General features: G+C 43.1%; 2 protein-coding genes across 2 annotated transcripts in view; one reads left to right on the plus strand and one right to left on the minus strand.

Moving 5' to 3' along the window:
- The window catches only part of LOC126252490 (uncharacterized), a 40,617-nt gene extending 32,535 nt beyond the window's left edge, over window positions 1–8,082 (plus strand). Inside the window, exon 4 of the mRNA XM_049953385.1 lies at window positions 8,024–8,082. Within this exon, the coding sequence (XP_049809342.1) occupies window positions 8,024–8,082 (59 nt within the window). The remainder of the gene's footprint in view (window positions 1–8,023) is intronic.
- Window positions 8,083–9,326: 1,244 nt separating this feature from the next.
- Window positions 9,327–26,102, minus strand: part of LOC126252491 (uncharacterized) — a 37,613-nt gene continuing 20,837 nt past the window's right edge. The window contains exons 2-4 of the mRNA XM_049953387.1: window positions 22,376–22,697; window positions 14,494–14,711; window positions 9,327–9,569 (exon numbers count right to left, since the gene is read on the minus strand). Of these exons, the coding sequence (XP_049809344.1) occupies window positions 9,327–9,569; window positions 14,494–14,711; window positions 22,376–22,697 (783 nt within the window). The remainder of the gene's footprint in view (window positions 9,570–14,493; window positions 14,712–22,375; window positions 22,698–26,102) is intronic.

Below are 26,102 nucleotides of genomic sequence, written 5' to 3' on the forward strand. Positions count from 1 at the left end.
ATCCAGGTTCTCTTTACAGCATCATGATGGTCGCATCCGTGTTTGGCAACATCGCGGTGAACGCACATTGGAAGCGTGTATTCGTCATCGCCATACTGGCGTATCACCCGGCGTGATGGTATCGGGTGCCATTGGTTACTCGTCTCGGTCACCTCTTGTTCGCATTGACGGCACTTTGAACAGTGGACGTTACATTTCAGATGTGTTACGACCCGTGGCTCTACCCTTCGTTCGATCCCTGCGTAACCCTACATTTCTGCAGGATAATGCTTGACCGCATGTTGCAGGTCCTGTACGAGCCTTTCTGGATACAGAAAATATTCGAGTGCTGCACTGGCCAGCACATTCTCCAAATTTCCCACTAATTGAAAACGTCTGGTCAATGGTGGCCGAGCAACTGGCTCGTCACAATACGCCAGTCACTACTCTTGATGAACTGTGGTACCGTTTTGAAGCAGCATGGGCAGCTGTACCTGTACACGCCATCCAAGCTGTGTTTGACTCAATGCCCAGGCGTATCAAGGCCGTTATTACGGCCAGAGATGGTTGTTCTGGATATTAATTTTTCAGCATCTATGCACCCAAATTTCGTGAAAATGTAATCGCATGTCAGTTCTAGTATAATATTTTTGTCCAATGAATATCGGTTTATCATCTGCATTTCTTCTTGGTGTAGCTATTTCAATGGTCAGTAGTGTACGTTTCTCTGCTTAAAGGCACTCATTCATATTCATATAGTTTTCTTGTTGCAAATTACCCAACTAGTTTACTGGGACTGGTAGTATGGAGTACATCTTGTTAGCAGACCCTGCTATTTCTATGATACCTCATCATCCGAGGGCCAACGAATACTAAATGTTGCTTAGTAGAGCTCGGAAACAGCGAATATTTTGCCAACAACAAAAGTTTTCCCCATGACTTAATCCATCACCTGTAGATGTTTCTTGCTAATACATCAAAACACACTCCAAATGAAAGAAGTTTATATGTAAGTTGATTAATCTGAGAATATGCGTCATGATATTTTAATGTATTTTTAGAATGCGATTCACAATGCGTGTCGTGTAGTTTTCGACACTAGATTTAGATTAGATTTAGATTTCCGTGATATTCTCGCCTGTGCTAAGCTGACGCTTAATTCTACTTGAAAAAGTCCTATTTTCGTCCTTTGCGGTGATTACATTTCATTGTGACTCATTCCGGTCGCTCTTAATCTAGCGTATGCTCTTTCTATTTCTGGTAGTAGGCGCTCCTAAAACGCCAACTCTTAAACGGTTTTCTGGTTATTACTGTTTTCACTGATTGAGAGTCAATAGTGTAACTAGGTCAGATAGGTATTTCTTTCATTGTTACACGTTGAGCTATTGGTCCCACTAATAAGTAAGTTCAGAAGTCGGAGTAAGTCAGCGGTATGCCATCATCAAAAGGAACCTTGTGTGAGTCAACGAGCATTTTGCTCTCATTTAAGTAAACGGCCGAAAGAGTCAGCCTTCAGGAATTGCAAAAGTTACCCTGTCGTCCAGGACCAGATGCCACAAAGGGCGCAGATTGACCACGACATGGGGAAACGCACGGGCGTCTATTCCCTATTGAGGCCTAAGCGCTATAGTGTGCGAGCGACACAGACGTGAACCTACGTCATAGGGAAACCTAGTAGAAAGCTTTTGTGTCCAAGGAGAAGTAGCAGTGTTAAATATGGAGGATCTAAGATCGGCCATAAAGGGAAACACTTATGAAAACTATTCAATTCTGTAGTAATTCAGTGAATAAAACCACAGTAATTTTAATCTACCATCCTTCATTAATTTTCATGGTGATCCCAAAAGTGAAATTAACCACTTTTGTAACAAATATCTGAATGCTAAAATCTGAACGATTTGGTCGATCTTAACGATCGATATTTCATATACACTCCTGGAAATTGAAATAAGAACACCGTGAATTCATTGTCCCAGGAAGGGGAAACTTTATTGACACATTCCTGGGGTCAGATACATCACATGATCACACTGACAGAACCACAGGCACATAGACACAGGCAACAGAGCATGCACAATGTCGGCACTAGTACAGTGTATATCCACCTTTCGCAGCAATGCAGGCTGCTATTCTCCCATGGAGACGATCGTAGAGATGCTGGATGTAGTCCTGTGGAACGGCTTGCCATGCCATGTCCACCTGGCGCCTCAGTTGGACCAGCGTTCGTGCTGGACGTGCAGACCGCGTGAGACGACGCTTCATCCAGTCCCAAACATGCTCAATGGGGGACAGATCCGGAGATCTTGCTGGCCAGGGTAGTTGACTTACACCTTCTAGAGCACGTTGGGTGGCACGGGATACATGCGGACGTGCATTGTCCTGTTGGAACAGCAAGTTCCCTTGCCGGTCTAGGAATGGTAGAACGATGGGTTCGATGACGGTTTGGATGTACCGTGCACTATTCAGTGTCCCCTCGACGATCACCAGTGGTGTACGGCCAGTGTAGGAGATCGCTCCCCACACCATGATGCCGGGTGTTGGCCCTGTGTGCCTCGGTCGTATGCAGTCCTGATTGTGGCGCTCACCTGCACGGCGCCAAACACGCATACGACCATCTTTGGCACCAAGACAGAAGCGACTCTCATCGCTGAAGACGACACGTCTCCATTCGTCCCTCCATTCACGCCTGTCGCGACACCACTGGAGGCGGGCTGCACGATGTTGGGGCGTGAGCGGAAGACGGCCTAACGGTGTGCGGGACCGTAGCCCAGCTTCATGGAGACGGTTGCGAATGGTCCTCGCCGATACCCCAGGAGCAACAGTGTCCCTAATTTGCTGGGAAGTGGCGGTGCGGTCCCCTACGGCACTGCGTAGGATCCTACGGTCTTGGCGTGCATCCGTGCGTCGCTGCGGTCCGGTTCCAGGTCGACGGGCACGTGCACCTTCCGCCGACCACTGGCGACAACATCGATGTACTGTGGAGACCTCACGCCCCACGTGTTGAGCAATTCGGCGGTACGTCCACCCGGCCTCCCGCATGCCCACTATACGCCCTCGCTCAAAGTCCGTCAACTGCACATACGGTTCACGTCCACGCTGTCGCGGCATGCTACCAATGTTAAAGACTGCGATGGAGCTCCGTATGCCACGGCAAACTGGCTGACACTGACGGCGGCGGTGCACAAATGCTGCGCAGCTAGCGCCATTCGACTGCCAACACCGCGGTTCCTGGTGTGTCCGCTGTGCCGTGCGTGTGATCATTGCTTGTACAGCCCTCTCGCAGTGTCCGGAGCAAGTATGGTGGGTCTGACACACCGGTGTCAATGTGTTCTTTTTTCCATTTCCAGGAGTGTAGAAGTGCATCATTAAAATGACAAACGTTGTAAATATCATATCTGTAACTTTATTTGTTTGAAAGATATAGTAAATTTAAATTATCAGTATTTTCAGTTAAGAATCAGATCATCAATTCCTCCAAACAAAACGCAGTGGACGATGATGACAGCATGAGTCCTTATTGAATCATTAGGTAATAGAAAATTTGTCATAAAGTTTAGTGCTTAATAGTTACTTTTGTTCTTTATTTATTTATCAGAAAGCACATTGGTGCAAGGCTACTTGCCGTGACATTCAAAATTGAGAATGAAATTGTATTGGTCTTGTGTAAAAGAATTTAACGTTTATTATGTAATGGATATCATTGTTACTTTATTTAGAACATGAAAGTGGTCAAGCTTTGATTATTTAAACATGTTAAATGTAAAGTAATGTAGAATAAGCTGTAGCCAATCAGATGGACGGATTCAAGAAAGGGGACTGCGCTAGCCAATTGAGCGAAGGTGTTCGGCGCGCGGGAAACGCGGTCGGAGACGGGCACAGGGTAGATTGGTCGAGACACTAAAGGGCAGAGTTCGGATTGAGACGCGAAAGCGGGCAGTCGGTCTTTAGCCAGCTAGGAAGTGAAGCGACTTAGAAAACGTCGCGTTTTGTTGTATCGCCGGACTTAGTCTCTGAGCGGTGAGCAGCAGCGCACCTGGTGTGAACTCTAACTTTTCGTGTAGTGAAGGAGACGGAGTACTGGACTTGTGTTTCGCGATGAGATTGTGAATGATCGAACTATATCAAATAGATACACACTCAAGTGTAACAGTAACTCTAAATACGACCACTTTCGCTATTAGTTTGCTTTCGGAATAAACATTATTTTAACCAAATGTCAACTGTGTGGCATAAATCATTTGTGGGTCGTTAATTTAGTTCCCAATTATTATTATTATTATTTTTGATTATTCCCATTCAAGAGAGCGTTTGAACTTGAATTCCTCTATGATGATTGTTGATGTTTTTTCTGAGCCCAAATTTTCTTCATGTGTTCACTGTGTTGTTTCTTTTGCTCCGCTGTCCATTTTCATCCTGGTCTCTTCTGTGTTGTAGTGTCAAATTTATGTTTTTTGATGATGTTCCTGAATTCAGTTCTATTTTCTGCATCGTTTACTGTTATGTGTGCATGTCTGAGGTCCTCTTCAACTTATTTTATCCATTTTGTTTTTCCCCTGCCTGAGTTGATGACTTTAAGAATTCGCTTTGAAATTATGTTTTCATCATCCTGTGGATATGTTCGTAGAACTGAATTCTTGCCGGCCGAAGTGGCCGTGCGGTTAAAGGCGCTGCAGTCTGGAACCGCAAGACCGCTACGGTCGCAGGTTCGAATCCTGCCTCGGGCATGGATGTTTGTGATGTCCTTAGGTTAGTTAGGTTTAACTAGATCTAAGTTCTAGGGGACTAATGACCTCAGCAGTTGAGTCCCATAGTGCTCAGAGCCATTTGAACTGAATTCTTCTTTTCCTTATTGTATCCGTAATCTTGTCTGTGTATTTATATAATTCTGATGTTGGTCTCTTCTTCCAGATTCCTTGCTCTTGTATCGGGCCAAAAATTTCCCTGAAAATTTTCCTTTCTTGTTTCTCTATTTCTTTGATTTTCGTTTGCCCACCTATTTGTGTTGTTTCAGATGCATACGGTGCCTCCGGAAGTACGACAGTGTTGTAGTGCCTCAATTTTGCGTTAATGGATATGGACTTATTGTTATAATAGTTCCAAGTGAGTTTATATGCTTTCTGTAGTTTTTTTATTCTTTCCTCATTGGCCTTTAGGTTGATCCCTGATGGCTGGATGATTTCTCCCAGGTACTTAAAATGTGGTACTTGTACGATTTTCCCATGGGTTGTTACAATAGGCAATTTTTCTTGTGGCACTCTTTCTATGTACTGGGTTTTCTCATATGAGATTTGCAGGCCAGTTCTTTGTGCAATTTCGTGTAACTTCTCTATGGCGTTACTGGATTCTTTTCTATTATTTGTGAGGACTGCAAGGTCATCTGCAAAAGCTAAACACTTCACATTGAATCTATTATCTTTTCTAATGCCAATTTGGATTCCTTTGACTTCCTTTTCCCATGTCCTGATGATTTTTTCAAGAATGATATTATAGAGTAATGGTGAAGGTCCGTCACCCTGTCGCACTCCAGTTTGGATTACAAATGGTTCCGAGATATCCTCCATAAATTTAACCTTGGCGACTGTGTCAGTTAATGTTTCCTGAATGATTGCTCTTGTCTTTCTGTCAATGCTGAATTCTTCCATCGTCTTGCAGAGCACTACTCTTTCTATTGAGTCGTAGGCCTTTTTAAAATCTACAAAAGTAACCACTGTGTTTCGGGTGTTTCTCATCTGGAGAATCATTTTCAGATTCCAGATCTGCTCTATGCATGATCGTCCCTTGCGAAAACCAGCCTGGTATTCTTCTATTTGTGGGTCAGCTTGTTCTTCTAATCTATTCATGAGAACTTTTGATAGGATTTTATATGTGACCGGTACGAGTGAGATACCCCTGTAATTATTAGGTTCAGTTTTGTCCCCTTTTTTGTGGAGTGGATGGATGAGTGCGCATTTCCATTCAGATGGGATCTGTTCGGTTTCCCAAATGTTTAATATGATTTTGTGAATTTTTCCTGTTAATCTTTCATCATTTACTTTCCATAGTTCTGCAATAATTCCATCGTCTCCTGGGGCTCTATTGTTTTTCAGTGTCTTGATAATTTCTACTATTTCGTTGATGGTTGGCGGTTTAGCGTCAGGATTTGGTGTAGACGTCTCGTAGTGAATTTCCTCTGTAGGTCTTTCGCAGTTGAGAAGTTTGTTGAAATAGTCTTCGAGGATTTGGCAGTTATTCTTCGTGTTAGTTTCTAGTGAACCATCCGGTTTCTTGAAGCAAAGATTGGGTGGCTGGTATCCTGCAATACGTTCTTTAAACGTCTTATAAAAATTCTGGTGTTGTTCTTGTTAAAGTCTTGTTCTATCTCATCTAGTCGCCGTTTGTCATAATTTCTTTTTTCCCTCCGAATAGTTTTCGATGTTTGTTTTCGGATTACTAGCAATTGTTGCCATTTTTCTGATATTTTGTGACTATTGAAGTTTTCCAGGCATTGGTCCTTTCTTCTATTGCTTGGTCACATATTATATTCCACCACCTGTGTTTTCTCCTTCTCGGGGGTTGACCAAATTTCATTGTGGATTTGAGGATGTCCACAAGTTCTGTCCAGTTTGTGGTGTTTGTCTGACTAATTTCCTGTAAGATGTTTTCCTTGTTGAGTTTTATGTATTCGGGGTCTGATCTCAGCACTTTGTTTAGTTTTGGCTTTTTTCTATTGGGTTGTAATCTGGTCTTTATCTGTAGAAGATGGTGGTCTGAGTCAAAAAATCCTCTTCTCGTTTTCACATTCAGAATTTCTGCTGTGTTACTCTTGGAGATGGCCACATGGTCTATCTGGAATTCACCCAACACTGTGTTGGGCGACTTCCAAGTATACAGTTTCTTGCTGGTTTTTTTTAATTGTGTTGACATAATTACGAGGCCGAAATTTTCGCAAAAGCTTATCAATCTTTCCCCATTCTTGTTAGTTCTCTTGTGAGCTGTATGGATTCCGGTGATTTTCCTGTATTTTTTCTCTTTACCTAATTGTGCGTTAAAGTCGCCTAACAAGATTATTACATGGTGTTTTGCAATTTTGTTTGTCGTCTCTTCAAGGTCATTCCAGGAGTCTTCCACTTTCTGGCGGTTCTTCTTGTTATAGTTATTTGTGGGTGCATATGCGTTGATCAAGGTATATGCTTTGTTGGCCGATTTGACGGAGAGCGTTGATATACGTTCTGAGGCAAACTGGAAGTCAATGACAGAGTCACTGATAGATTTGTGGACTGCAGATGCTGTGCAAAACTGTTTGAGTCCTTTCTCATTAGTTTTAACTGCTGGTTTTCCTTTGTAGATCCTGTAGTTGCCTGTATAAAAATGGTTTTCGTAAATCGTGTTTCCTGGATTGCAAGGATTTTGATCTGGAATTTTTGCAGCACGTCTGTAAGTTGTTTGATCTTGCCCAGTTTGAAAAGAGTATTAGTATTAAGTGTACCAATGAAGTGTCTTTGTTTTGTTTGTAATAATTTGGACGTCGTCTGGTTCTCAACCTTAGGCGTAACATGATGCTCCTGATCCCCCGGAATCCGATGACCAGGTAAAGCCAGCCTTGCGACTGGTGCCCGGGGTAGTGGATTCATTCCTTGTGTTATCATCATGTTTGGTTTTCAAGTTGAAAACTAACTTGGTGGTGGTCCTTCCGAGGAAAGATCACGAGGAATACTTCCCAATATTATTATTACTGTTATTATATGTTATATTGGCTTTGTATTTCACAAACTTGCCATCAGCTAGACAATTAAACCAAAGGGTCACAAGTGTCTAATTTAGGGTGTGTAATGCGACACGTGTGGTTCAACCCCTAGATGAGTATGAGCCAAGACATTTCGACGAAGAGGAACCGCATGTGAGCCATAACATCTTTGGGATGTCAGCTCGCGCGTGTCTAGTAAGGCACTGTGGTGTTCAAACCAGCCTTGCGATTTGTGACACTTTTACCTGTGTAATAGCATAGAATAAGGTAGCTGTTGAAGAATATGTATCATGTTCATGAACTGTGCTTCTTCGAATTCAGAATGGTCTCAGCAAAATGGAAAAAAAGAAGGGAAAAAAGCAGACACTGGCAGTTTCTAGGCTGGACTTTCCTGTTGAGGCTCATTCAAATACCCTGCTAAACATAATAGTCAGACGTTCATTTTCCAGTCCTAAATTTTCATTCTGAATATCCTCACTGCAGCACACATTCAGGTGTAGGCTAAAGTAGCTACTAATCCTTGGCAAATGGGCTGAAAACTGAAGTCTTCATACAGTACTACAATTGAGTATATAGGATATTGCAGTCTAGATTGGGCGAAAAATGTTATAAAACTTTCTTCAAAACTGAAAATTTTAAAATAATTTAGAACACATTTTTAAGCTAATAAAAGTGCTCACAACATGTAAATGGTTCTTGTGTAGTACAGTACATTTGGAAAGGAAAAATTAATTTGAGAGCTATCATATTTCCAAAAGTAGCAATTCTCTAGAGAATGTTTATTCAAAAGTACAAACTAAAAATACGACAGAAAATATTGTTATCTTTGTTATCATTTCAATATTTATTCGAGCAGCAGAATAGCTATCGTAACAGAAAAACCTTTTTGATGTTATTACACATTGCAAATTTGCAAGGGTATAAGAATGGAGACATTAATAAAAAAAACTGACATTCTTAATGAATATGAGTGAAATACGTCCACTGTTTTTGTGGTTCTTGGTTCAGTGAGTATGATGAGTGTGTGTGTGTGTGTGTGTGTGTGTGTGTGTGTGTGTGTGTGTGTGTGTGTGTCTAACTAGACACCTGGCAGCGTCTCAGTTTTATAATTAAATAAATAGATAAATTAAATACATACATAAACAAATAAATAAATAAGTTGAGACTTCAAGTGAGCTCTGCTCTATCTGTACAGTCTTCGTATTGGCTTTGAACAACTATATACATTTCCGTTTGAGATGCAATAGATAAAGGATATTGACGGAAGGTTCTGATTCTTCAAAGATATGAAATAGCTGTTTTCTTTTACCCAAAGTTTTCCTCTCCTAAAACTGTTATACTCTGTTGTGTGTAAATCACAAATGAATCTATGTGCATAAGATTTAATTAAGCACCTGGTACTCCACCTTTATGTTGTGGCTAGCAGTTACAAGAGTTAACTTTGAAACTCACTGGTTTTAAATATTCCTTGATTTCTGTATTTTTGCCACGTTATTATTAACACGGTATCCTGAAACTAACGAACTTTTCACCAACTGTGTGGAAAGCTATCGCAGAGGACGTAAACGAGTTCTGTTGTAAGTGGCACTAGGACGGCGACGTGAGGTATTTAGACACACAGTTCTTAGCTCACGCTGTTGTTCCGATCATGGTCACCTTCCACATCAGAAGCCATGCCACCATCGGCGTCGCCAGTCACGTCACCTTCCACATTCTCATCAGCGAGCCCATCTTCCCGTCGCTCCTCGTCGCCGCCTGGTCCGTCTGGCTCGTGGGCGCTGTACGCCAGCACGTGGGGGTCCTCACCGAAGCTCCGCCGCCTCCACCCGCCACCACCACCGCCGTGGCCATCGGATGCGTAGATCACCTGCGGGTGGAGAGAGCGCCTTACAAATCCAGGAGAGCCAAGCGTTCAACATATCAGCAATGTTTTGATACATCCAACGACAACTTCACACATAAGAAGAACCACGACCTTTGGTTTGGTTCGGGAATTCAATGCGGTAAGAATAGAAGGGAAACATATTTAATTACCCATGTACTTGTAGACAAATTAAAGACAAGTACACAGTTTGTTAGTAAGAAAACATAAACTCTAGGTGATAAGTATAAAACAGTCAACTGGTTTCAACAAAACTTTTAGCAGGTGTCGACACCGACTATTGCTGTCTTCATCAGAAAATTCACAATTATAAATAAACATACATATAGATACAAACAACATATTTTAGGGAAAAAGGGTATAAATATACATAACTCGTCCTTTGCCGATCATTTATTAACTGAAGACCATAATCCCCAAAGAACGCCGTTATCCTGCACAGAGAGAGGAATTGCTTCAGACTTTGTCTTCTACAGTTAAAATTTACCTTTGAATGACGGTGTCATTCTTGATGAAGAGTTGCAGTTGTGTAATAAAAATTTTTGTATGGTATAAAATCGTTGCTTAGAAGTGCGTTAAGCTGATTCCTCTTTTTTTCAGTGTAGATTCTGAAATATCGTTTTCTTATTTCCATTTGGTTCGCCATAATGTTTTCGTACAAAAATGTATCTATTATTTGCCGTTGCATTGTCTTGTACAATTTATCACTTTGCTTAATAATGACTTCCGTTACGTTATATAAATACTTACAGCTATTTAAAATACTTTTCGTAAATTAAGCGGCTGGCGTCATCGACTGTAACTAGGTGGCTTGACTAGTTTCGTGTCCTCGTTGTGGCAGCTTCGGCAAGTGAGCCTCTTTAGTCTTGACTCCAACTCCAGTGACCGTTTCCTCCTGCAGCCCTTAGTGGCGTATACTTTGCTACGAAACATAGCTATAATTTTTCTGGCGATTGCCGGCCGCGGTGCCCGAGCGGTTCTAGGCGCTTCAATCTGGAACCGCGCGACTGCCTCGGTCGCAGGTTCAAATTCTGCCTCGAGGGTGGATGTGTGTGACGTCCTTAGGTTAGTTAGGTTTAAGTAGTTCTAAGTTGTAGCGGTCTCATGACCTCAGGTGTTTAGTCCCATAGTGCTCAGAGACATTTGAACCAATTGAATCATTTTTCTGGCGATTACCAGCTTTATGTCAGTTTTAATTTTCGTGTACGGTTACTGTGGTGTCACCGCCAGACACCACACTTGCTAGGTGGTAGCTTTAAATCGGCCGCGGTCCATTAGTACATGTCGGACCCGCGTGTCGCCACTGTGTGATCGCAGACCGAGCGCCACCACAAGGCAGGTCTCGAGAGACTGATTAGCACTCGCCCCAGTTGTACGGACGACATTGCTAGCGACTACACGTACGAAGCCTTTCTCTCACTTGCCGAGAGACAGTTAGAATAGCCTTCAGCTAAGTTAATGGCTACGACCTAGCAAGGCGCCATTTGTACCATTGCATGTATCTCAAGATAGTCTCACTTGTATCATCAAGAATGCTGTATACCAAAGGACGATATAAAAGTTAAGTGTTCTAGTAGCTACGTTCTTTTCTTTATCACATTCATTACGAATCCTGTTCCAGACTTCGCGCCAGTCGGCGTGTGTGTACGTGTGCCCTTTCGGCTACCCGTCACTGTGGACTGGCTGCCTTGTCAGTCCACTACAGTTACTGTTTCAGAACCACGTTTCAAACTAATGAACAGTAGAGGAACGGTGCGAATTTAAGCACACGGGGCAAAAAAAAATAGTCACGTCCAGCAGTCATGACGATAGGACTCTACCCTAGACAATCGTGCATTGGCGGAGCTCTTATTTCTGTTAAGGCGATTCGTGTGAAAAATGTTTCCGATTTATTATGGCCTCACTATTGGAATTAATCCATTTCGAAAATCGTTAGGGAATTCAATATCCCGAGATCCACAATATTAAGAATGTACCGAGACATTATAGATATCACCTCTCACCACAGTCAACGCAGTGGCCGACGGCCTTCACTTAACGACCGAGAGAATCGATGAGGTGTCAGTGTTAACAGCCAAGCAGCTCTGCGTGAAATAACCGCAAAAATCAATGTGGTGCATACGACGAACGTATCTGTTAGGACAGCGCGGCGAAATCTGGCGTTAATGGCCCCTGGCAGCAGACGACCGTCGAAAGTATCGCCCACAGCACTCTCCTGAGTTCGTGACCATATCAACTACACCATAGACAACTGGAAAACCGTGGCCTGATCTGATGAGTCCCGACATGGTAGGCTTCGAGTGTTGCGCAGGTCCCACGAAGCCGTAGACGCAAATGGTCAACAAGGCATTTTGCAAGCTAGTGGTGGCTCCATAATGGTGTAGGCTGTGTTTACATGGAATTGATTGGGCCTTCTAGTCCAACTGAACCGATCATTGACTGTAAATGGATATGTACGGCTACTTGGAAGTCAGTTTAAGCCGTTTCGGATTTTATGTTCCCTAACAGCGATGGAATTTTTATAGGTGACAGTGCACCATTTCAGATCATTCTGTAAAATTCGAGCGAATGATTTGGCCACCCAGATCGCCCGGCGTGAATCCCATCGAACATTTATTGAACATAATCATGAGGTCAGTTCGTGCACAAAATCCTGTAGTGGCAACACTTTCACAATTATGGACCGCTGTAGAGGTAGTATGGTTCAAATGGCTCTGAGCGCTATGGGACCTAACATCTTAGGTCATCAGTCCCCTAGAACTTAAAACTACTTAAACCTAACTAACCTAGGACACCACAGACATCCATGCCCGAGGCAGGATTTGAACCTGCGACCGTAGCAGTCCCGCGGTTCCGGACTGAAGCGCCTAGAACCGCCGGCGGGGTAGTATGGCTCAATATTTTTGTAGGAGACTTCGAACGACTTGTAGAGCTTAAGACACGTCCAGTTGCAGGAGCAGCACCACACCGGGCAACAGGAGGTCCGACATGATATTAGGCGGTACCTTTAAAGCTTATGAGCAGGGCACTAGCGAGTACTGGAAAAGAGATATGATAAAAATAAGGCAAATACATCTTCTGGACGTATTTCTCACGTCATTCAGCCGATGTCACACGGAATGGAGTTCATATTTGTGTTTAAGTTTCCCATAGTATCCATAAATGATCTCCAGCAAAAGCCAGGATGATTCTCTACAGTGGTCGCCTTCCTGTCTCTTTAGCTGCGATGTAGCTGCGATGTAGCTGCGATACAGAGTTGTTATAGAAAGTTAACTGTCACGTAGTTGTGAATGGCTTGTAGAGCTGCGTTAGATAGAAGTGTCGAAGGAACAGTTTCTGATCTCGAAAGAAAGAAAAATGATGCATACGTGGGAGAGGAAAATCCGTGTGAGGAAGTTCTAGAGGAATACCCACGTCACGCTCATACAATGAACTTAAAAAATATTTATCGGATTCCAAAGGACTGTATCTTACATATAAATGAAGACAGATACTTGGGTTGAATATTAACAGACGCATCGAAATTAAAAATTTACCTCGCCATAGATGCAAGTAGATGATGAGCGTGGTTGCCAATAGGGACTCATTCATTACCCAAAAGCGTCGGGTCCAGATGACGATGACGCAACGATGAAGGCGATTTGCATTCTTCGTTTCAAAAGAGGCGGTTCAGTTACATCTTCGAACAGTGACTCGCTCCAAGGATACAGCTTCCACCTCATACAGCGTAATGGGCGCATTTATTTCTCATTGCGCCATTGGCTTCCAAGGGCACCCAATCTCAAGATATGTGACTTTCCCTTTTTATTTGGGAGGGGAAGGAGGATGTAAAAGCCTTTGTATGGCTACCCTTGCAACAACTTTGGCTGAATTGTGCCACATGACACTGGCTTTCCCAAGCCATAATTACAGTCTCGTTTGTGTTGGATCGGTTGGTATTAGGCCACTGTCCAAAAAATTTTTCTGTGTCTATCGAGTCATATCCAAGTGCCGGAGAATCGTGGTGGCGTCTTAATGAACTTATTGGCTGGTTTTTTAATTCAGTTCATAAGCGTTGCGCAGTTTTATATGAACATGTTTGGTTTGCTGAGTCTGCTTCAGACTGCATATCAACTAAGAAGGCCTTTATAGGCCCTCATTGTGTCTCCTGCCTTAGCAGACGATAAAACATGCTTTACGTTGTATCATGCTGCAAATATAATGGAAGTAGATAAGGAAAGTAAGAGACATGTTTGACTTTAATCTGTATGTTTGTTATGTTTCTGGTGGAGGATACGTTGAACATTTTCGAAAGGTAAATGAGGACTTCCAACTGCACGTCATTGTAAAATGTATCCAAAGATTACATGTGCACGCATATAAAAACCAATTTAAAAAAAATTGATAACTCTATGCGTAAGCTAAAATATACCCCAAGAGTCTAACTTCATTCAACCAGGCGACACAGTCTTGTGAAACCGGACGAATCTGTTTCAAGTACCCTGTAGTTTTCGTGATCCATCGTCACGCAGAAACAGTGAAAAGCATTTTCTTTTCTATTCAAGAATGGCTTCATGATATCTGTAGGATTTATGACAATTATCCAGTTTCGATTCTAATGAATCATCATCAGGATCAGTATCTCCTTCCGAAAGTAACACATAAAATCTCCCGATGAGTCAGTTCAGAGTGTGATACTGCACCACTTACAGCATAGAAGCATATGGATCTCGCATTGCCCATTGGCCTCCAATGACTAGATGCGTTAATTTCGTAACGACATACATGTCTTAGTGATGATTCATTAAGAATCTAAATCGGTTAACTGACAACAATCAACCAATTGCGATTACTGAATTCGTTAGTACAAGAGTATTTTATTCAAACAGATTGGCTACTTGTTGAAATGAGGTAAGAGGTGCCGAGTTACCTGGTGGTCGCCACCACCGCCCCCGCCACCGCCACCGCCGCCGCCGCCCACGAGCTTCTTGAGGCCGATGACGGTGGAGAGCACGAGCGCCACCTTGGCGACGAGCAGAGCCTTGCCCGCGAGCAGCGCGATCTTGCCCATGGCCACCTGCAGGAACATGCCCGCCATTGCCGCCCCTGCCGCCAGCAGCATGCCGCCGTACTTGTCCTTCTTCTTGCCTCTCCCTGCAAACAGCGGCCCAGAGCGTCACCTCTGTAGCACCGTATTTCGGCTCTAACACAAACTAGCGATACAGAACACTGTGCAGAGGAGAATTAGGTCACTAGTATTGGAGTATTGGCTGTGATGTCTGGATTGGTATAATTGATAGTTTGGGTTACAGGTGTCTACACAGAAAATGATCCCACTTTTTTGGCCAAATGAATCATTGAGCTGGTGGTCAAGCGCTTTCATCTTTTGTGTTCCTATACACAATAGAACTCAGATGTAAGCGGTAAAAATACACACTGAAAGCCAAAGAAACTGGTACACCTGGCCAATATCGTGAAGTGTCCTCGCGAGCACGCAGTAGTGCCGCAACACAACGTGGCTTGGACTTGACTAATTTCTGAAGTAGTGCTGGAGGGAAATGACACCATGAATCCTGCAGGGCTGTACATAAATCCTCAAGAGTATCAGGGTTGGAGATCTCTTCTCCACAGCACGTAGCAAGGCATTCCAGATGTGCACAATAATGTTCATCTCTGGGGAGTTTGGTGGCCAGCGGAAGTCTTTAAACTCAGAAGAGTGTTTCTGGAACCACTCTGTGGCAGTTCTGGACGTGTGGGGTGTAGCATTGTACTGCTAAAACTGCCCACGTCCTTAAAATGCACAATGGACATGGATGGATGCAGGTGATCAGACAAGATGCTTACGTACATGTCACCTGTCAGAGTCGTATCTAGACGTATCGGGGGTCCCATATCACTCTAACTGCACATGCCCCACACAATTACACAGAGCTAACAACAGCTTGAACAGCTTCCAGCTGACATGCGTGGCCTATGGATTCATGATGTTGCCTCCAAACCCGTTCACGTCCATCCACTCGATACAATTTGGAACAAGACTCGTCCTACCAGGCAACATGTTTCCAGTCACCAACAGTCCAATGTCGGTGTTAACATACCCAGGCGAAGCGGAAGTCCTTGTGCCTTGCTTCATGAAGGGTATGTGAGTGGAGCTTCGGCTCCGAAAGCCCATATCTATGATGTTTCGTTGAATGGTTTGCGCTCTGACACTTGTTGATCGCCCAGCATCTAAATCTGCAGCTATTTGCGGAAGGGCTGCACTTCTGTAACGTTGAACAATTGTCTTCAGTCGTCGTTGGTACTGTTCTTGAAGTATCTTTTACCTACCGCAGCGATGTCAGTGGTTTGATGGTTTACTCGATTACTGATATTCGCGGTAGACTCTGGAAATGGTCGTAAGGGAAAACCCCCACTTCACCAGTACTTGGGAGATGATGTGTCCCATCGCTCGTGCGCCGACTGTAACACCACGTTGAAACTCAGTTAAATCTTGATAACCTGCCATGTAGCAGCAGTAACCGATCTAACAACTGCACCAGACACTTTTTGTCTTATGTAGGTGTTACCGACCGTAGCTGCCGTATTCTGCGTGTTTACATATCTCTGTATTTGAATACGCATGCCTGTACCAGTTTCTTTGGTGCTTCAGTGTATTATACATGCACTCACTTCTACTTAAAAAATATGGAAAGAGCTTTGTGTCATTCGATACTGCGTTGTTCAATACACCACTTTTATTGCATTTGAATGGTGGAATATGAACTCACAAACGTATTCTTTTTCCATCTTGTATCTTACTAAATACAAAGGAACTGCATAGGCCGCCGACATGCTTTAGCGATTGGTAATAATTCTAATTAGGGCCCATTTCTTTCCTGGAAGTATATATATATGTTTGTGTGTGTATGTGTGCCACAACTCCTCCCAATGCTCTGGACCGATTTCAACCAAACTTGGTACACACTTCCGTTATTGTGTGGCAACATTCACCTACCTATCATACTTGAGGTGTTATGAAGTTGTAAACAATTAGATTCGTGAAAAACTGCCGCATAATATATAACCTTTGAATTTATTACTTTTGTGCCACTAACTCTATTTCCAATAAATTAAGCGAACAGTATCCACATATGCAGGTAAATGCTCCTACAAATTTATATAAGGATACCAAATATATTTAAGGAGAAAAGACGTCATAGACACTGAGATGCGTGACAAACTGCCGCATTGTACGTGACGTTTAAATTTATCTCTTCCTTGCCACTGCGGCTCTCACCACAAGATTTGGTGACACTATCCACATATGCCACTGAATGTACTCACACAAGTATATCAATGTACAACTCATAGCTCAAGAGACAAAGTGTCATAAAACTGAGATCTGTGAAAAAATGCCGCATCATGTATGAAGTCTTAATACAGTTATTCTTCACTGCTAACATACTTCAACTGTAGAGACAACTTAAGGAAATACCTGACACCTGGTATCGTCTTTGACAACTTACAACTGCCAAGCGCAAACGGCTGTAGGAGAAAACAATCGTCATCTGTGGAGCGATGAAGAGACGTTGCGACACAGACGTCTACAAAAACGCTTTGTAGACAAGTGAAGCAGCTGCGTGCAGCGTCCAGAAACCGTCCGGGATATTACGCTATAAACACAGTCCATAAAGTTGGCGAAATGAATACCCAGGTAATGCCCGGTTTGTCAGCTAGTATGTAATAACTATAAGAATTTTTCATTTATCCTACACTATTATGACGTCACAGTTCAGAAATCTATTTACTGAGATTGATTACTTACGTATGTGCCATTTAAAGATAATAATACACATAATACCAGGACTAATAGGAAGAGTAAACTTTACTGATTTAGGATTTATGCCTGTTTCATTTAAATTAATTCGTTGTAGCTATGCAGGACGTGACGCACTGGAACCATTTCTCTTTTTTATAGTTTAATATCTTTTAATTAAAATGTAAGAAACGGATGAGTGAGAAAATGAATAACAAACAGCAGGAGAGATATTTGGATAAAATGTCAACAAAATCTGTTGTCGTGAATTGTCAACAGTGTCATACATTACTAGGGCAGGTATCGACTGAGGTCGATGTCGTCGCTCCAAGCAGTTTAGATTCTCAAATACTGTCTAAATCAAACTTTCACAATCAACACTGGTGGCTGTTGACGAAACGAATGCAATACATCATGGATATTGCTTTTGTTATTACCATTAGTGAAATGCAAGATCTGTTCATGTAAGGATGAATTGAAGAATAATTCCCATTACACGTTAGCCACTACTGAAATTCGGAATAAACATGATAGGCACTGATCTGTTCTACCAACGGCATTGTCAAAGAGGACGGACGAGTGGACAGCGACAAGGGCACTCTCTCACCCTTGGGGTAAGAAACAGGCTCTAACAAACGGGAGACTGTTATGAAAAATTACATAAAGATGCAGAAGGTAACAGAAACCACTGCACTAAAGACAGATGATTTTTGCATATAACCGTGTGTCGAATAACAATTGAAAGAGTAACATTCTACATGTCGGAGAGTGCAATATTAAAAATCTGAAAGAAGTAGAGAAGTAAGAAAATCTGCGAAAGGAAATGTAAACTTTAAATCTACGGGGTGCTTTCAATAAGTAATGCAACACTAATTTTTCTCAGCCATTTTCGGTTGAAACAATACTAATTTGGATGTGGGGCATTGCGGAATATTCCCCCTTCAACCCCTATAGTTTCAAGGAGTTCCGAAGTGTGGCAGCGCTATACATACCCTTCAAAATAGCGTTTGTAGCGGAGGTGCATTCCGAGCAGAGAGCTGTCATTGAGTGTCTGTTGGCGGAAAAACAGAGCATCACAAATATTCATAGGCACTTGCAGAATGTCTACGGAGACCTGGCAGTGATCGAAAGTACGGTGAGTCATTGGACAAAGGGTCTGTCACCATCGCAAAAAGGTCGCACAGACCTGTACGATCTTCCTTACGCCAGCCAGTCGCACACAGCTGCGACTCCGTCCGCAGCTCGTGGTCTAGTGGCTAGCGTTGCTGCCTCGGGATCACGGGTTCCCGGGTTCGATTCTCGGTCGTTTTTCGTGACAGTGGCAAAATTGGGACTTTGTACGGACACTGATGACGCGCAGTTGAGCACCCCACAAACCAAACATCATCATCATCATCATCATCATCAGTGACTCTTGCAGTGCTGTGCTCGGGAAACCGAAGAAACGACTTCAACATGTTCGTCGCCACAAAAGTGCAAACGAATTTCTCCTTCTCCAGGAAAACGCAGGGCCTCACACAAGTCCGCGCACTCAAGAGGAGCTCACAAAACTTCATTTGACTGTTCTTCGTCGTCCACACTACAGGCCGTATCTCGCACCTTCCGACTTACAACTGTTTGGCCCAACCAAGGACAGACTGCGGGAGAAGCAGTGCGTGACTGATGGAGAGGTTATTGATGCAGCAAGACGTTAGCTCCGACGTCCACCAGTAGAGAAATACCATGCGGGCATGCAGACCCCCACAATAAAATGGCGTAAGGCCGTCACATTGACCGAAGATTATGTTGAAAAAAGGGTTTCGTAGCCAAAGCATAGGGAATAATATAGTGTATCAGACTTCTGAATAAAACTACCCTGCTTTCTGAAAAAGATAGGTTGCATTTCTTATTGAATGCCTCTCATATATAGAGCGTGGTCCAAGAAGCGAATAGGAAATAAGCCGATGATTTCTGGTAGAACTAATATGGGGTAATGACACCAGCAGTAGAAACTGGTGTACTGGAGGTAGGACTCGTCATGAGGAAGACGGTAGATTAGTGAGTGAGTTCGAACAATTCAGTAATGCGATTGTTCTCATATCAATCGACAGCAATCTAACTCCAACAGCAATAATTCAGGTATACATGCCGATGTCAAAATCAGATGGACGTACACAAAGAGCATATGAGGGGACTGAACATGTAACTCAGTATGTACACTGAGATAATAATATTATAATAAAGCGGCAACAGACAGTTTAGTTGAAGAAGAATAGTCGTCTCGAAAGAGGCCAACCACAGAAGTTGGACTGACAAACGTAGACATACGGAAAGTAACTGCGAAGATACCTTGGGTAACAGAAGACATATTGCAATAGGTCTACGTAACAAGAAAGTATAAAAGTTCTGGGGAAAATGCAGTAATAAAAGTGAATGAAGTAATTAGAAAATTTAGGAAAGCCAAGGCGAAATGCCTACACCAAATGTGTAAAAAAATAGAAAAAGATATGGTCGTCGAAACGACAGATCGGCATAAAAAAGTCAAAAGAAGTTTCCGCGTAATTAAAGGCGGCGACATTAAGAATGAAGGAGGAATTCCATCCTTAAACGTAGCGGAGACAGTGTATAGGTGGACAGAGAAAGGAGGAGTAGGAAATTTCTGCTCATGTGATAGAAGGATAAATGGAAGTCGATTTAGAAGCCATAGGACATTCAGGGACCGCCTGTAAAGTAACTGGTGCCTCTTTAAGCCCCTTAAGGCGCACCATAGACAACATAATAATATAAAAAGGACCAAACTACTTGCTTCAGTTTTCTAAACTGGAAGATGTGTGTAATATTCAAATTTATACCTTGTACCGAAGAGTAGCTACAGTAACACTATCCTCCTCTTGTGTATATAAGTGGTCCCTAGGCAAAGAGCTATCCGAAACACTTGACCCTATCTATCTACCATCAACAGAACCCGAGTATGAGACCCGTAAAAATCCCGTTTTTACTCATGGCCTTTTGAAATAGTGCTGTCGAACGCACAAGTGGTGCGTGCTGTCGCATGCATATCTGTACTTGTCACCACACTTATATGTAGAGGAATAATTTTTTGCGGTAAAAAATGATTAAATATTGCCCACATTTTTCCAAGGCTATTTCGACTACGCCGCAGAAGTTTCACTGAAAAAACCCTTTCACATTCTTCATATTCTTTGAGCTCTGAAGAAAGACCTTCGTGGCCGTCGACTTATTTAGGAGGAGGAGACGTGCGCCTGAGTACCATCATGGTTCAATAGACAACCGAAAACATTCCATGAAGGCTTTGGCCGCGTTTGTAAACGTTGAGCAGTGCTGATACTGATGCTGGATAAATATTTGATAATCGCTGGATGTGACGTGTTTCTTAACGTGTTTCGTGTATACTCATCTGGAGAATATTAAGTCAAGTCACGAAGAAGGCTGTATGGGATCGTGTAAATACGACCATTCCAAAACGTAACGCCTTGCTCCATAATGGGATAAATGAAGGGCTTATTTCAACAGTGGTACAAGTCCACTTTTATTCATTCTGAGATACAGAGTCCTAAAGTTAAATGAGCGCTGAAAAATCTGCAGTTGAGATACCAGAAATATTCAAGTATACATACTTCTCAACTGCAGATTATTCAGCGGTCATTTATCTTTAGGACTCTGTATCTCAGAATGAACAAAAATGGGCTTGTACTACTATTGAAATAAGCCCTTCAAATGTTCTAACAGTAATGGTGATTCTTTTGAAATAATAAACAGTTAACTTAGTTTTCTTCCATCTGTCTCATTTTCGTGTGACGACCCCTTATATTTGACGTTGCACAAAAATGCAATTGAGCGCCATCTCCCGCAGCCGCTTGGCATGTTTTCAGGTACTTGACACTTGTAGAAGAAAGGCCCGGAAAGCAGAAAAGGCATCATGGGTAATCTGTTGCGATGTCAGTAGTCGCGTTGACCCTTTAGGAACAAAAGAGTGGCTACTATGTATGCCATCAGAAAAATGCATATAGTGCTAGTATATTACATTCTTCAGTCAAAATTATTTGGTGTAATAAGTTATAACATTTAGATTCAAAATATGTAAGCGGTAAACTTCCATCAGCAATCACGCTTTGCTGAAAATTCTATTTCCCTTATAGAGGCGGCCACTTTACTCCATCCTCCCGCATATGTGTTTTTCGTGTTTCTCGCTTTGATGTTCATAACAGTGTAGCGTGAAGAACTCCATCAAAGGAGTCTTCGCACTGAAGCTCAAAACAACTACTTTAGGTCGTTGTCAAGCTCTAAATGAAGGCTTCTCACGCGACACATAGAAGTTGCTTATCTCACCAGTATGTACATGAAAGGTTCAGCCTATAGTTAATTTTCAGAATGACAAAATTTTGTGCGTTCATGAACGCTGATGTGGTAGCATCGAATCACACACTGTCCCTTGTTAAGAAAGTACTAAACGCACATTAAGAGCAGGTTAATAATGAAACTTTGTGGCAGATTTAAACTGTGTACCAGATCGAGAGTAGTACTCGGGAGGTTTGCCTTCTGCGGGAGAATGCCCTACCGTCTGAGCTACCAAAGCACGAGTCGCAACCCGTGCTCACAGCTTTACTTCTGCCAGTACTTCATCTCCTACCTTCCGAACTTCACAGAGGCTCTGTTAACGAAACTTGGAGGACTGGCACGTAGATGAAGTACTGGCAGAAGTAACGTTGTGAGGACGGACTATGAGTCGTGCTTGGGTAGCTCAGGTGACAGAGAAATTGCCGGGGAATGGAAAATGTCCCGAGTTAGAGTCTCAGAACGTCATACAGTCTTAACCCCCTAGGATGTTTCATATCAGTATACACTTTGCACGTAAATGGTGTTTACATAAAACCCAAAAAGCTGCTTTTACCTCCAATATCAGTACTGAGCTGAAAACACAGTATCTGCATGGTTTAAACATGATTTGGATAGGATGCAAAGTACTTAGCAGCTACGGATAGTATGAAAAGGGATTCTGGTGAAGGCGGGGGCGTACCTTCAAAGACGCTCGCCGGTAGAGTGATCTGCAGGGCGCGCGATCGCAACAGGCGGTCAGCGCTCTGCACCAGCAGGGCGTCGACCCGCGCCTGCTTCTGGTCTAGATCCCGCGGTAGCTGCTCCTCTAGCTGAGCCTCGGTGTCTGGAGGCGGCGGCGCGTCTGAGGCCTCAGATTCTGCGTCCGCCGGGTCCGGAGCCAGCGACAGGTAGCTGGTGAGCGGCAGCGGGCCGGCCGCCGTCCTCGCGCGCTCCAGCGTCCACAGCGCCTTCAGCTTGAGGCACAACCACAGGTCGGAGTGGCGGCTGCATTCCGACACCACCTGCATACACCGACACACCACTCTCCTCAATCCATTTGTTAGGAAACATTATAGATACAGTTTCCCGCAGTGATTCGACGGGTTCCAGCCGTTTGTAAAGGGCAATACATTTTCGAGGTGCCACTTCGTCACAATGACAACTGCTTGGACATTGTAATCTGTTTAATTTTTTTATTAATTATTTTATTCTCTAGGTAGAGTGGGATGTTTGTGCCGGCCGCTGTGGCCGAGCGGTTCTAGGCGCATCAGTCCGGAGCCACGCTGCTGCTGCGGTCGCAGGTTCGAATCCTGCCTCGGGCATGGATGTGTGTGATGTCCTTAGGTTAGTTAGGTGTAAGTCGTTCTAAGTCTAGGGGACTGATGACCTCAGATGTTAAGTCCCATAGTGCTTAGACCCATTTGAACCATTTTTTGGGATGTTTGTATTATGACCCGTGGTTGATACTTTCCATCGAAACACCAGTCGGGCTGTTAACGAGGTGCCGGCCGGAGTGGCCGTGCGGTTCTAGGCGCTACAAATGGTTCAAATGGCCCTGAGCACTATGGGACTCAACTGCTGAGGTCATTAGTCCCCTAGAACTTAGAACTAGTTAAACCTAACTAACCTAAGGACATCACAAACATCCATGCCCGAGGCAGGATTCGAACCTGCGACCGTAGCTGTCTTGCGGTTCCAGACTGCAGCGCCTTTAACCGCACGGCCACTTCGGCCGGCTCTAGGCGCTACAGTCAGGAACCGCGAGACCCCTATGGTCGTAGGTTCGAATCCTGCCCCGGGCATGGATGTGTGTGATGTCCTTAGGTTAGTTAGGTTTAAGTAGTTCTAAGTTATAGGGGACTGATGACCTCAGAAGTTCAGTCCCATAGTGCTCAGAGCCATTTGAACCATTTTCTTTTGTTAATGAGGTGAAGGGTGCCAAAGTTGGGAATATTTTGGAAAGGATTTGCCTTCGAACCAAGGGAAACATTCCTCAAAACCAGGGCATGGCTTCTATTTTTACACTAATTCTAGGACAAAAAAGTATCAAAGCCAACTGCATGCGCAAGTGTATTTGTGTGATTACAGAATAAAGTCGATCGCTAGCAGGACGTAATGCAGTTAAATCTATGTGTGTGTGGTTGCTGCTTCTGTCCTCACATAGCCTTGCTAATGTCTTTGACCTCACTGGTGCCACCCTGGACGCATAAAAGTAATGTTTTCGTGACGAGATATTTATTGTAAATCACAACAGAGTTATCCTATAAGGGTTTTGTTTTTACCGAGTGAGGTACGGATCTGTAAACTCTGTGAAAGTTCTGTTGAATTATTTTAAAACTATACCGTCACACGAAATAGACAGCTGATCAGAAAGAGGATTCTACCTCATAACACTTGAGTTTTACTCTGTAAGTCCATCGTACAGAACAACGACAAGAGACGCAGTGAAATTTGATAAATGGGGCATTATAATCAATTTTTCATTCTACGGTGGAGTGTTCAATGTTTTGCAACGGCCGGAAATAAAAACTGTGTGCCACACAGTGACTTGAAGCCATAATATAGTCTTCCGCAGTCAGCGATTTTGCCGGAATGACTAACGACTCGCCACCACAACTTTACTTCCACCTGTACTTCTCTCGTACCACCATTCTTCACAGTCCTCCTGTATGTTTAGATGGACTAGAAAGGGCAATACTGAGAAATGGCTTAGTCACAGCGTAGGGGATTTAAAACAGTCCTCGTGCCATCACTGAGTGAAATACACATTCTGGGAGTAATATCCTTTCTTATATTGTTCCTGGTCTCGCAAGGTAGGCAGGAAAAGTTCTGCGTAGTTTAGAAGGTAGATTAGAACTACTGGTGAAGTGAAGCTGTAAAGACGGGTCGTGAGATGTGCCTAGATATCTCTATCGGTAACAGTTTGGTCTTTTAAAGGCAATATTTCAGATTCTAGTCATGGTTTAAGTTTGCCTGAAGGTTTAACTTAAAGCGCGTTTAAAATTATTTGCGAGTTTTGACATTTGGCTGACCGGAGGGCGTGGTGACGCCGTTGCCCGTGTAACACCAATGGCGGGCAGGCTTCTCCTATCATCGCGCCAGCGGTTCTGTTGGTAAAGTGCCCCTGTTGCCACACCATGAGTAAACAGTACTACGTGATGTCACGCATTATATGAATCAATGTCTGTCATCTCTCGTTAAAAGTCGAATTTTCTGGTGTTAAAGTGTTCTGTACTCCTCAGGTTTGTGACAAGTGTTTCGTGTTGGCATTACATTAATAACAACAGTGCAGTGCATCTGGATACGTGATTTGCAGTGAAATTGTCATCCGAGAACATGCTAGCGGGGTGGGAGGATAACGTTCTGCTGCAAAACATTCCTCGGAATTCGACAATAGTAATGTACAAAACGTTATACCACTCTGTTGTGATGCATAAAGCTCCAACAATGCAGTGGTGGAAAGCATATATTTTGTTCTGGGAACAACGAAATGGTCTACGAGGTGAAATTGAACCTAGCATGTATAAGGTGAAGTTAATGAAACTTGTACTACTGTACAAGCTAAAACTTCACGCTACCAGGTCGACGTCAAAAGGCATAGTTTAATCAGGCTTCCTCCGTATCGTGCTCATTTAAATGGGACTGAGAATATATCGGCCCAGGTGAAAAGTAATGAGGCAGAAAACAGCAAGACGTTTACGCTCACTGAGGTTGGAACGCTGGCAAAAGAAGCCACTGCAAAATTTGCACGACAGGACTGGTTTTGAGTTGTCAGCCATACCAAGGACACGGCTGAGGAGAGAGTGATCCATAAGGGACTTTGACAAGTTTTGAGGAATACGTAGCTTCTGTTGTCGCCATGTTAAAATTGGCTTCTTTTGTCGAAACATAGCAGAGTTTACAAAAATTCATCTAACTAACATTCTAATGCAGTTGAAATTGCGACAAAATCCTGAAATAGTGTATTATTAAACTTGCAACTCAGTGCGAGTCAGTTTAATAGTTATCGGTATAAAAACAAACGCGTAACATCTATACTTATATTGTTACAAAACCCACAGAAGTTCTGGTTTTACCAGCTAATGACTGCTCTTATTAATTACGTTATTTCATTCAAAAATCTGTAGTCGCTTGAATATCGCAGTAGATGTGGAAGTCTTGCATATTAATCACGTAGCAAAACGCACTCGTCTTTGCACGCTATCATTTGCCAAAATCTTGTTTCGATATTTCACACCATTTATGAGATACGATAAGAATTTATGAATATTTCATTCTATTTCTTTTTCTTTGTTTCACTGATTACGAGTTCGTGACGGAGCACTTTATATACACTCCATTTTCTCGCTCCAAGTCTAAAGAATGTTTCAGTATATTTTCTTCATTTAATACACAGAAACATGTAACCTCACACGCGCCAAACTCGA

Source organism: Schistocerca nitens, chromosome 4, assembly GCF_023898315.1.
Source record: "Schistocerca nitens isolate TAMUIC-IGC-003100 chromosome 4, iqSchNite1.1, whole genome shotgun sequence".
Lineage (NCBI taxonomy): Eukaryota > Metazoa > Arthropoda > Insecta > Orthoptera > Acrididae > Schistocerca > Schistocerca nitens.